General features: G+C 45.9%; 1 protein-coding gene across 1 annotated transcript in view; it reads right to left on the reverse strand.

The window, feature by feature from the left end:
- LOC110258596 (leucine carboxyl methyltransferase 1-like) overlaps window positions 1-12732 on the reverse strand; it is a 42095-nt gene that overhangs the window by 23153 nt on the left and 6210 nt on the right. Inside the window, exons 2-5 of the mRNA XM_085017266.1 lie at window positions 10487-10578; window positions 7992-8113; window positions 6461-6583; window positions 1328-1404 (exon numbers count right to left, since the gene is read on the reverse strand). Of these exons, the coding sequence (XP_084873392.1) occupies window positions 1328-1404; window positions 6461-6583; window positions 7992-8113; window positions 10487-10578 (414 nt within the window). The remainder of the gene's footprint in view (window positions 1-1327; window positions 1405-6460; window positions 6584-7991; window positions 8114-10486; window positions 10579-12732) is intronic.

The following is a 12732-nucleotide window of genomic DNA, read 5'->3' on the forward strand; positions in this document are numbered from 1 at the left end:
CTTAAAAGAGACACATGCACCTGCATGTTCATTGCAGCACTAGTCACAGTAGCCAAGACATGGAAAGAACCCAAATGTCCATCAACAGATAATTGGATTAGGAAGATGTGATATATATATACACAATGAAATACTACTCAGCCATAAAAAAGAACAACATAATACCATTTATAGCAACATGGGTGGAACTAGAGACTCATACTGAGTGAAATAGTCAGAAAGAAAGATAAATACCATTATGATTTCACTTATAACTGGAATCTAATATACAGCACAAATGAACATTTCCACAGAAAAGAAAATCATGGACCTGGAGAATAGACTTGCGGCCACCCAGGGGGAAAGGGAGGGAGTGGGAGGAATCGGGAGCTTGGGGATATGAGATAAAACTTGGAATGGACTTACAATGAGATCCCGCTGAGTAGCATTGAGAACTATGTCTAGATACTTATATTGTAACAGAACGAAGAGTGGGGAAAAGAAAACGTATTCATGTAAGTGTATCTTGGCCCCCATGCTGTACAGTGGAAAAATAAATAAATAAATTTTAAAAAAATTGTGAAATATAAGAATTAGGACTTGACTGACATGACTAATATAAAAAGGATGGAGGGACTGTAGGTTAAAACCATTGGGAAACCTTAACCTTGGTCTGGAGGTCAGGGTTTAAATCCCTGCTCCATCCCCTTTCTAGCCAGGTGACCTGAGGCAAGTTCACTGCACTTCTTTGAGCCTCAGTTTTCTCACCTATAAAAGGGGCTAATGATAGCACTTACTCCATGAGTGGGCTCTGAGGACTGAGTGAGACAATGCAAATGAGGCACGTCCCATGGGACTCGGCAAACGACAGCTCTGGGCAAAGAGCAGCAACCTCACCACTTAGAGCTTGGCAAACTCCTTGAAGACTAGACTCAGAATGCAAACCCCCCCAATATCTCAGATATGATCACTGATTCACTTCAGCCCCCCAAGGATTCATTCAAAAATATTTACAACACATCTAGTCTGAGCCAGGCATCTTTCTGTACCCTGTTGGGTGAAGACATAAGCCAAATACACATAAAAATTCAGATCACTAAACTATGATAGGTCACTTGTTTCAATGACAGAGAAATTACATTCTTGGACAGAAAGCCCAGGAGAGGGTCTATTTCATTTTGAAGACTTCAGGACACACTGCAATGAGAGTCAAGGGACAGGGAGAGAGGGAAGAGGCCAGGAAAGGAAGGCAGTGCCTACGTGAGGTCTCCCGCAGTCAGCCCTGCTGTCTGCCAGGAGCTGGTTCTGATGCCACGGGGCTCTGGCTTCCGGCCAAAGCCACACTTACTTGATGCTGTGCAGCTTCCTCGTGATGATCCCTGCAACATCGACTTTCCAAGATGTACTTGGTAGAAGATCCTCATCCTGAGAAAACACACATAGAAATCTTTATACAGTTATCTATTACTCACACCTTCAGCCATCATCTTCATGAACCAAGTACTAGGCCCTGAAGAGCAATGGCGGGACTTTAGGATTTTCAATCACGGGAACAATATGGTTAGAAATGTACTTTTCAAGAGTTCACATTTTGGCTCAGTGGTAATGAATCTGACTAGAATCGTGAGGATACGGGTTTGATCCCTGGCCTCACTCAGTGGGTTAAGCATCTATTGTTGCTGTGAGCTGCCATGGAGGTGGCAGATGCAGCTTGGATCCTTCATTGCTGTGGTCCAAGCTGGCAGCTACAACTCAGATTCAAGCCCTAGCCTGGGAACTTCCTATGCCACAGGTTCGGCCCTAAAAAGACAAAGAGAGGAGTTCCCTTCGTGGCGTAGTTGTTAACAAAACCGACTAGGAACCATGAGGTTGTGATCCCTACCCTTACTCGGTGGGTTAAGGATCTGGCATTGCTGTGAGCTGTGGTGTAGGTCACAGATTTGGCTCAGATCCCTCATTGATGTGGCGCTGGCGTAGGCCAGTGGATACAGCTCTGATTAGACCCCTAGCCTGAGAATCTCCATATTATTCAAGAGCGGTCCTAGAAAAGACAAAAAGAAAAATTAATAAATAAATAAAGACAAAGAGATAGAGAAAAAGAAATGTGCTTTCCAAAGTACTTTGATGTCAGTATAAAGAATGGATGGAGGGAAACAAGGTCATTGGAGCTGTCCAGCTAAGAAGTGATGAGGACAAAAAGAAAAAAAAAAACAGACATGATAAGGAACCTGAAGTGTCAGAGTGGCGATGGGGAGGGATGAAGGGAGGTGTTAAAAGCTGGTTTGGAAGCAGGACATCACAGGATTTCCCAAAAGGCAGCTTGAGACCTATTAGAGTCAAGACATCAATGTGGGGCATTGTGACCAGCAGTTGGGGATAACAGAGAAATGGCACATATCCGAAAGCATCCCATGGAATGAGGTAAGTATTATTTTGTGATGCACGGATTTCTTTCCAGGATGGTGGAGAACAGAGGGGCAGTAAAGAGAAGGCTCGCTGGGCCTGGGGAGACAGGGTTCAAATCCCAGCTCCACCACTTGTTTGCTGGGAGGCCTTAGGAAAGTCATGAACTCCCTGGGCCAGTGTTTCCTCATTGGAAAAGGAAAGAAACTGATAACACCTCATGGGGTTGTGAGGATTATTGAGGAAATAGGAGAGGGACACGCAGAGGAGGGCATCATGTGTGTGCCTCTACCATTTACAGACATAGGTATGTAGACGCAGGTCCTGGTTAGGGACGCACAGTAATTTTCCCCTGTGACCTCAGTTAACAAAAGTGTTAAACACACACACACACACACACACACACACACACACACACACACACACACACACACACACACACACAGGGCCCTGCATCTCCCTTCTGCTTTTCCTAGATTAGTCACTGACCACACCCACATCTAGTCCCCTGCTGGTCATGACAGAATTTTCCCGTCTCCTCCCTGTCCAATCAGTCACTCAGCCCGGAACATATTCAAATGTCAGATCCCTGTGTAATACACCTGAAACTAACACAATACATCCAATCTTAGGATATAGCTTCTATGGGGAAGCTAAAAACGCAAAAGATACAAATGGCCTTAAATATAAGACAGGAATAGACCCACAGAGCAGAAACACCTATGGTTACCAAGGGGGAAAGGGGATGGCGAGCGACAAATCAGGAGTTTGGGATAAACAGATACACTCCACTACCTATAAAACAGATAACCAACACGGACCTCCTCTATAGCACAGGGAACTATACTGAATATTTTGGAATAAGCTAAAGGCAAACACATACACATAAATAACTGAATCTCTGTCCTATACACCTGAAACTAACACAACACTATAAATCAATTATAGCTCAGTAAAAAGTTATACGACACACAGAAATCAATTTTCAGCAAATTGCTCAGCCCCACTGCCTATTCTCGAAGGCATCCTCTCCTCAGCTCCCTCACCAGCTGTGGAAACTGAAACACCACCCCTTTCAACCTACAGCAGCCCCCACACCTCTAAGACTAAGACTCTAAAACTCCAGGAGACCCTGAGGACCCCGAGAAGGACAGCACAGCATCCTACATCCGCACAGGACGTCTGACAGTTTGAGGGGCCTGCCCGGGCACGCGCACACTTGCTCCTCATCAGAGCTCTGAGGGAGGGATCCCTGCAGAAGGAAGCCTCCAAAAGGCACCCCTGGAGCTGCTCAGATGCAGATGTCCTCTTTGTCAGCCTTGAGAAAGGGGCAAAAAGGCTGTGGCAAGGGATGCCTCAACATCGGATTCAGTGATTCTCTCCGGCTCCTCTGACTCTCCCCTCTGAGGAGCTGGCAGGGCACCTGAGGCAGGGAAGGCTGCCAAGGCCGAGCACAGCCACCAGGGGGCGGCCAGGAACAGCCACCAGGAAGGGTGGCACTGAGACAAAGACCCAAGGTGGTCACCCAGTTCACAGGCCCCCAAACAGAGACTGCGTCCCCTGGGCTCTGGATCCTTTGGCTGCACAGAAACGTTCTTCAAGGAACACGAGAACCGAGGCCCCTTAAAGGGTTTCACTCACCCTTTATTCTTTGCCCCATACTTGCTGCTGCCTGGAAATGGGGATATTGGACTGTCAGTCTTAGGCCCCTGGGATCTGATGGAGTAGCTCTCAAGGCCATGGTCCCTGAAAGCCTGTGACTCTTGGCTAAGCCTCTCCAGGTGTGGCTGGGGGGCCACCCCAGGGGGAAGAAGTGTGAGGCAACTGGACCAACAGACAGACTTTCCCTGCCCTTTTACAGAGATATAAAGCTCTAAGACAGGGCTTAGAAAACATTCTGGAAAGAACCAGAAAGGAAGCATTACAGCTGTGTAGGCTAGGGGGTCTCTGTCGAAGCTGCTCAGCCCTGCAGTCCGAGTACTAAAGCAGCCACAGATAAGGTGTACATAAACGGGAGTGGCCATATTCCAATAAAACTTGATTTACAAAAATACATGGTGGGCTGGATTTGTCCTGTACAGCCTCTCCTCTCAAAGAGCAAGCCGGCATAACATTTAAACACACACACACACACAGAGAGAAAGGGAGAAATTTTAAATTAAAAAAAATAAAATAAAATAAAACTCAAGAGTTCCCTTGGTGGCTCAGTGGCTACCAAACCCAACTAGGAATCATGAGGACACGGGTTCAGTTCCTAGCCTCCCTCAGTGGGTTAAGGATCTGGTGTTGCCATGAGCTGTGGTGTAGGTCACAGAAGTGGCTTGGATTGGCGTTGCTGTGGCTGTGGTGGAGACCAGCATCTGTAGCTCCAATTTTACCCCTAGCCTGGGAACTTCCGTAGGCTGGGGATAGGGTCCTAAAAAAAAACCAAACCAAAACAAAAAACCACTCAGATTCATATAATCATCAAACAAAAGAAAAAAACTTCCACAGAGGACTCTGAGGCCCTAAGCCATTCCCCTTCTTTTCTCTCTAACAGACAACCTTTTTCTTCGAAGGGGCACCTTGCCCCGATGTACCTTGCTCGGAAATTAAAGTCTCACGCTTAGAGTTATTAACCCACCTCCAAGATGGGAGTAGGAAAGCAAACCACATGAACACATCCATAGGGTGTCAGCCACAGGCAGGATCTCTCCAGCAGCCCCTCTTAACACCAGCAGTGCACACACTCTTACACCACATTCTGTTCCAGATGCTTCCACCACACCGGGGGCACGACATAGAGACACAGCTGAGACACAGAAAAGACCACCCCACCCCACCCCACCCCTAACAACCCCAGGGCTGAGGGCATAGGAAAAAGAAGGGAATCTGCAGTTTGATAGGCAGAGGGCAGCATTTGCTTCATGTCCCAGTACCACGGGCTGTCTAATTTGGGGGAAGACACAAACCTTCAAAGCCCCACTTCCCACATATGTGTAAGTGCCTGGCTGCTGCCCCCCCTCCACACCACAATAGCTCTCGGGTTAATTCATGAGGTCCTCTGTGTAAAAGCACTTCCTATGTGCTAGTTATCTTCTCCAGAAGGAAGACTGCAGAGGCAAACTGTAAACACTAGGGCCACGTAGAGGCTACAGATTCTCAAGGAAGGAAAAGGTTGGGAGCGCTGATCACCAAAGACCTACCTATCCAGTGAGCTCCTGAGGGACAAAATAGATACTGTGGGTCAGGTCACGCCTACATGCCTCTCCACTCTACAGTTTCTCTTGGTCTAAGTCTGCAAGAAATCTGGGGAAACGCACGTGGCTGTTACTGTTATGTGACCGACCTGACAGAACCAAGAAAAATCTGTACACGTACGTACACACACACACACACACACACACACACACACACGCAGGAAGAAGGAAAGAGAAAGAAAGAAAGAAAATGCAATTAGTGACATATCTACAGGGAAAAGGTTTGGTGATACTATTCCAGCCCAGGAATCAAACACCAGAACCTTATCCTGGTTCTGCCACTAACTGGCCCCAGGGTTGCTCTCCTGGGAGTGTCATTACACCTGCCCTTCAACCCTAATGGTGCAGTGGAGGAAACAAATTGCCAAATGACTCCAAAGGGGCTCTGCATCGTGAAATCACTACCCAGCCCTGCAAGGCGCCAAATGTTAGGGAAGACTGTTAGGATGACCAAAGACCTTACATTACTGTCCAAAGGACAAACGCACATTCCTGGTCTCAGCAGTTCCTTCCACTGGCACAGAAGTTTTTCTCTTGATGTAGTGCCCCAGACACTGAGGGAAATGTACCCAAAGATGTGTATTATAACCCCGTTTAACAGGGCGGCTTAAGAGCAAAAGGTGAGAACCAACCCACATGTCTCCACTAGGGCCCTGCTGGGATCCAGTACCAGGCTGATGGGTGATGTTGGGGGTGGGGAACCTCAAACACGGTGACACTGCATCTTTTTTGTATATACATTTCAATATATATACATATTTTTCAAGTTTCCTAACCAGGTAATTTCGCAAAATGAAGTTTAATCCCCTGGAGAGTTAAGAGGGGACATTTTCATGTACCTTTAACCTCCAGAAGGTGGTATCCATCCCAGCCCCAAGGTTTAGAATTTGACAGTTGCATCCTGTCTTCCGTAGAAACACCTTGATAAAGCTGACTGATGCCGTGGACATGAGCAAAATATCCTAGAGACAGACAGAGAAGCAAACGATCACTTGGTGACCCAGGAAGTAATCCCTGCAGAGCCCACTGTGCTGGGAGAGCAAGACACACGTTATCCTTCTTCAGGGTCAGCATTTATCTGGAGACTTTCTGGAGAAATGATGTTCAAATCTCCTTTCTTTTTTACTAATAAAAAACTACTGGAACCAAAACAAGTACAAGCTCCTTAGGGATGGAATTAACCAGCTTAAGAAAAATAAGATGGCCTATATCGTTACTTAGGAAAAATGAATGTCTCTGTCAAAACATCTGATCTAAATGGTCCTCTTGGAAATGTGCTTTTTCTGGCTCTAGTGAAAGGGACTCAGTACTCTGATAAAAATAAAAATTGTGCAGGTTTGATCCCTGACCAGATCGTCCACATTCCACATGTGTGGCCAAAACAAACAAACAAAAAACAAAACAAAACCCCCATGTGACAGCACGCAGAAGAAGAAATTTAAAAATCATTAGAAATGATGGGATTTTAATTGGGATTTTGCCAAATCTGTGACTCAGTGTGAGAGGATTAAAAGTTTCGAACCTCCTAATCCATAAAAGTATTATACCAGTGCAACTGCACATGCCTTCATTAATATTAACAATTTTTCAGTTTTCTATGTACAGATCTTGCACATCTTTCATTGAACTTATATTTCAGCATTTGATGTTCTTGATGCCATTGTTCTTGGCATCTAGAATTACACTTGATTTTTTCTTGAGTTTGTACCTAGTGATCTTGCTAAAATGACTAATTTATTCTAACACACTAGCAACAGATTTCTCTCAGCATAAATATGTAATGATGCAGTCTGTGAAAAATGGCAGTTTGTGATGCTTATTTTTCAATCCTTATGCCTTTGTTTTTATCTTTTTCTTGCTTTATTACCCTGGCTAAAGCCTCCCTAAAATGCTAAATAAAACATGATAATCAGTATACTTGTTCTTGATCTCAAGGGGGTGAGTTTTGAGTAATTCACCACTAGTTATTATATTTGCTTCAGGTTTCTGAGATGTTTTTGCTTTTCACTGTGGCAAATTTTGTCCAATGGCATTTAAAAAAATAAAATGTTCTTTTGACCCTGTCTGTGGCATGCAGAAGTTTCATGGCCAGGGAATGAACCCAAACCATAGCAGTGACTCCAGCCACAGTGGCGAACCCACTGAGCCACCAAGGAACTCCTGTCTAATGGCATTTTTGCATATTTTGGGATAACCCTATTATTTTTTTCCTTTGTTCTGTTAACTTTGATTTCCAAATGATACAAAACTGTTTGTGTCTTCCCCCAAACATTTCAACATATATATCTATTTTTCAAGTTTCCTAACCAGGTAATTTTGCAAAATGAAGTTTAATCCCCTGGAGAGAGAAGAGGGGACATTTTCATGTACCTTTAACCTCCAGAAGGTGGTATCCATCCCAGCCCCAAGGTTTAGAATTTGACAGTTGCACCCTGTCTTCCATAGAAACGCCTTGATAAGCTGACTGACACTGTGGACATGAGCAAAATATCCTATAGACAGACAGAGAAGCAAACGATCACTTGGTGACACCGGAAGTAATCCCTGCAGGGCCCACTGCGCTAGGAGAGCAAGACACATGCTATCCTTATTCAGGGTCAGTATTTATCTGGAGACTTTCTGGGAGAAATGATGTTCAAATCTCCCTCCTTTCTTACTAAAAAAAAAAAACAAACAAAAAAAACAAACTACTGCAACCACAAAAGTATGAGCTCCTTAAGGGTGGAATTAACCAGCTTAAGAAAAATAAGATGGCCTATATTGTAAGAAAGGAAAAATGTTTTCTGTCAAAACATCTGATCTAAATGGTCCTCCTGGAAATGTGCTTTTTCGGGCTCCAGTGAAAGAGACTCAGTCCTGTGATAAAAATCAAACTTGTGAGAGCACATGGAAAATAATGTTTTGGGGTCAGGAAATTGGGCAGATGGATGTCAGAGCACAGAAAGCCACACTTCTTATCGCGGTCCCCTCGCTCCCACCCTGTCTGGCTTAGAGCCTCTGTGTGGATAACGTGGCATCACAGGCGGGAGGGGGGACACAAGCCAGTGGCGGCCTAATGACTGGCCTTGTTCAGCTCTGGGGCAGGGGCAGCTGGGACAGAGGAGCTGGGAAACACCGAAGGGGGACAGGAAGACAGAGTCTGTCTGTTCGGAAGGCCTGCTGCTCAAGTGTCACCACTTCAAGAATAAAACTTGAGAGCAGCATTTGGAAACTTGTACTGCAGTTTGACAGAGGGATTTTATATCTGCTGAAGCTACTAATAAGTTAGGCTTCTATTCTGCATGTCTTTTCATGACATTCTGCTAGCAAGTCTTTGTTTCTTCTTTTTTCTTTCTGCAGCTGCATCTCGAAGTTCCCAGGCTAGGGATCAGATCAGAGATGAAGCTGCCAACCTATGCCACAGCCACCGCCACACTGCAACCCTGACACACGTGGGACCTACACTCCAGCTTTGGCCAATACCCGAGCCATAACCCACTGAGTGAGGCCAGGGACTGAACCCACATCCTCCTAGAGTCTACAGCAGGTCCTTAATCCACTGAGCCACAACGGGAACCCTGCAAAGCATCTCTCACTGTATTTTACAGAACCTCATCCACAATGGATTCCCTTTGGGGACAAGAATATGTCCTCAGGGCAGACATTTGGGAAGCCCTCTCCTGCTGGGCTGCAGGTCCAATCTCCAGATGCAAACCCAGGAGAAGAAAGAAGGAAGGGGGAACTGAGCCACTGGCCATGGAGGGTCCCTGCCTCTGGACCATTCACGAGGCAATCTGCCTCCAGAGCCCAGGGGGGAGGCTGCAGGCCTCGTAGCCAGGCCTTGCCCAACCTAACTGATGCCTGGCTTCACCCGCAGCTCAAAGTAAATACCACATCCTTCTTCTCAGGAGTCACCATTTAGAAGTTTCTCTGCATTTCGTACAGCACCGACCTACAGGACCCATCATGAGGGCCAAGCTGCCCTGCACACCCAGGAACTACACTCCTGGGACAGTTTCTCCATCCGGCTGAAATGAAGTCACACTCCTGTCTCAAATCCTTCCATTTCACTGATGGAAATTACTTGCCGAGGACTTCCTGTTGTGGCTCAGCAGGTTAAGAACCTGACTAGGATCCATGAGGATGCAGATTGGATTCCTGGCCTCACTCAGTGGGCTAAGGATCTGGCACTGCTGAGAGCTGTGGGGTACACTGCAGACAAGGCTCGGATCTGGCATTGCTGCGGCTGTGGTGTAGACTGGCAGCTGCAGCTCTGATTTGACCCCTAGCCAGGAACGCCCATATGCCAGGTGTGGCCCTAGAAAAGGAAAAAGAACGATGTTACTTGCAGAACCTGAGAGTGTTATGAACATTCTAACAAGGTGGCAACAACAACAATAATCCCTTATGTGGACAGTTCAGAGTAAAAGACAGATCAATGGCTTCTAAGCATATAAAAATCATTTTCAACCTCACCCCAAGAGGAATAAAAAATAAAAAGAGTGTACATTTATCATGTATCAGATGAACAAAGATTACCTTTCATAAGACAGAGGGTCCCGGGTATGGCCAAAAAATACAATTTCCTAAGACACTGTGCTGGTGAGGAAGTTGGAAAGTGTGCACAAAAGCACTTTCTTTTCCAGAATGAATCCCTAGGAGATCCCTGGTGGTTCTGCAGACTAAGGATCTGGCATTATCACTGCTGTGGCTCAGGTCACTGCTGTGGTAATGGTCTGATGCCTAGCCTAGGACCTTCCACATGCTGAGGGTGCAGTCAATTTAACAACAACAACAAAATAAAAACCAAGAAGGAATCCCTAATCCCTAAAACCTCAGACCTCTCAGTTGATGAGCAGATGCTGGGGAGGGAGAGGGTCACTTGCCTCTGTTAATTTCGGGGGCCTTCCTCGCTTTAGACAGTCTCACCAAATGCGGGATGCAAGGGTCCTGCCAGTAGCCAATGCTCACCGCAAATCTGGAAACAATGGAAAAAGAAGCAGGTGAGGAGAGTAGGTCAGGCCAGGTTCCATGGCCAAGTTCCCAGGACCCAAGTAAAGGAGCCACAAGAAATAATGTATTGACCCCAAAGGCCAAGTCCCACCTAGGGCCCCAGCACCAGCATAAACAGGCTTCTCCATCCACCTTTCTACTCCCAGACGCTGCCCCTCACACAGTGCCCACCATGCTCGTTTCTTCCCTCAGATCACACATTCCATTCCCAGGACCCTGAACATCAAGTAACCCCACGTCCTACACCATTCAGAAGACCTGCAACCATGTATTCACTCAGCAAACGCACTGGCCAGAGCTGATCAGAGCCATTTCATCCACCAAGAGTGCGGTTTCCAGGGGAAGGGAGATCCCAAAAGAGTGGGCCAACATCACTAATAACTCCCAAGGAATTTCTCCGGATTCATACACACCTGTCATTTCCTGTCCCTTAAGCAGGTCAAGGGAGGGAAACCAGGAACATGTACGCAATGCAGCTACAACTTGGGAAATGCTAAGGAAGCCCAAACTCTATCCTCATCTACCCTACCAGGATTTAAAGCGAGACTGTTCCAATCTGGGGAGCTGAGGCCCTGCTGGCCCCTGAAAGTCTCCTGCCACCATGAGTGGAACCAGCCTGAGGACAAATGACAAGTCATAGAAGGAACCTGGATCCCTAAGGCTTCATCATGTTCCATGGCCTGGAGCCTTCTCTATGTCCCTAGGAATATGAGCGAGGTAACAGTGAGATGATACAGCTCTTTACAACTTAAGCCAAATTGAGTTGGGCTTCTGCTACTTGCAGCTTAAAGCAAACTAAGTGATATCCTATTAACACAACGACTTCCACATTGCTTGATAAGTAAGTCCAAACTTAAGATGTGGGGCAGGAGGGGGGCATATGCTGGATGTCACCCATTAGGTTGTCAGCTCCTCGATACACATATCACATCCTTCCTTTCCTTCCTTTTCTTCACATCCAGCAACAAGGCTTCCTGCTGCCTTGACTGCAAGAGGTGCTCAATTTGGTACAAACACATCAACCCCTCCCCACTCCAGCCTCTCCCATCCATGTTTGCACATCCATACACACCCAGGAGAAAGCATGCATATGCAGCTACTCAAGGCAGCAACTCCACACAGCCACACACAAAGGACTCACTAAGGGACACAATTCACTACAAGCCCAGGCTGTCCAAGGAGAACAGAGAACACCTGCTCTCTGGTCTGAAACAGCGCTTTTCAAACAAGGAGCTGGGACTCATTCATATCCTAAAATCCCGGTAGCTTAACCGGACCTTTACAATTACTATAAGCAGTGTAAGTTCCCCAGATTCCCTCTTCTTTTGAAGATATTTGATTTGGCTAGTCCAGATTCTTTGGGTTTCCACACACATTTAGATTCAATTTGCTATTTTCTTACAGAAAAAGAAAAGACAGCTAGAGTTTTGACTGGGACTTAAACAGCTAGTCTTTTGTAATGCTATATTGTAAATGATATTTCAAATTCTCATTTTCCTGTGCATGCACATCTATTCACAACACGTGTCTGACAAAGGAGTCCTAGCCAGAATGTATCATGACCTCTAATAAGGTGAACCCAATGTGATCACCAGCAGCAACAATGGACAAAGGACTCCAATAGTCCATTCACAATAAGCACCTGAGAAGTACGCATTTGTCACCAGGGAAATGTCATTTAAGATCAAAATGAGACACTAGTTCACATCCACTGACAACAATGAATGTTTAACAAGGATATGGAGCCACTGCAGTTTGAATACATTGCCAGTGAGAACTGCAAACTGATACACCACTTTGGAAATTCGTCTGGCAATTCGTCTGGCAGTTAAATACATACCCACCCTATGGCTAAGCAATTCCACTCCTAGATATCTATCCAAGAGACATTTCAGACTGCTACAACAATGTTCCCTGCAGCCTGTTCACAATGGCCAAACACTAGATCCAACTCAAATCGGCACCACCAGGTAAACAGAACAAATCATGTCATGTTCACACCACAACACAAAAAGGAGCACATGATTTGACACTGACCACAATTCTCTCCTTGACCAATCTGCCGCCTGCCTCCTCTGACCTGCTCCTCCACTAGACCTCTGCCTGGGCTTAGAATATA

The sequence above is a fragment of the Sus scrofa genome, chromosome 3 (assembly GCF_054392235.1).
Source record: "Sus scrofa isolate SSC_HxYL_T2T_F1_AM1 chromosome 3, Sscrofa_HxYL_maternal_Yorkshire_Landrace_v2.0, whole genome shotgun sequence".
NCBI classification, from domain to species: domain Eukaryota; kingdom Metazoa; phylum Chordata; class Mammalia; order Artiodactyla; family Suidae; genus Sus; species Sus scrofa.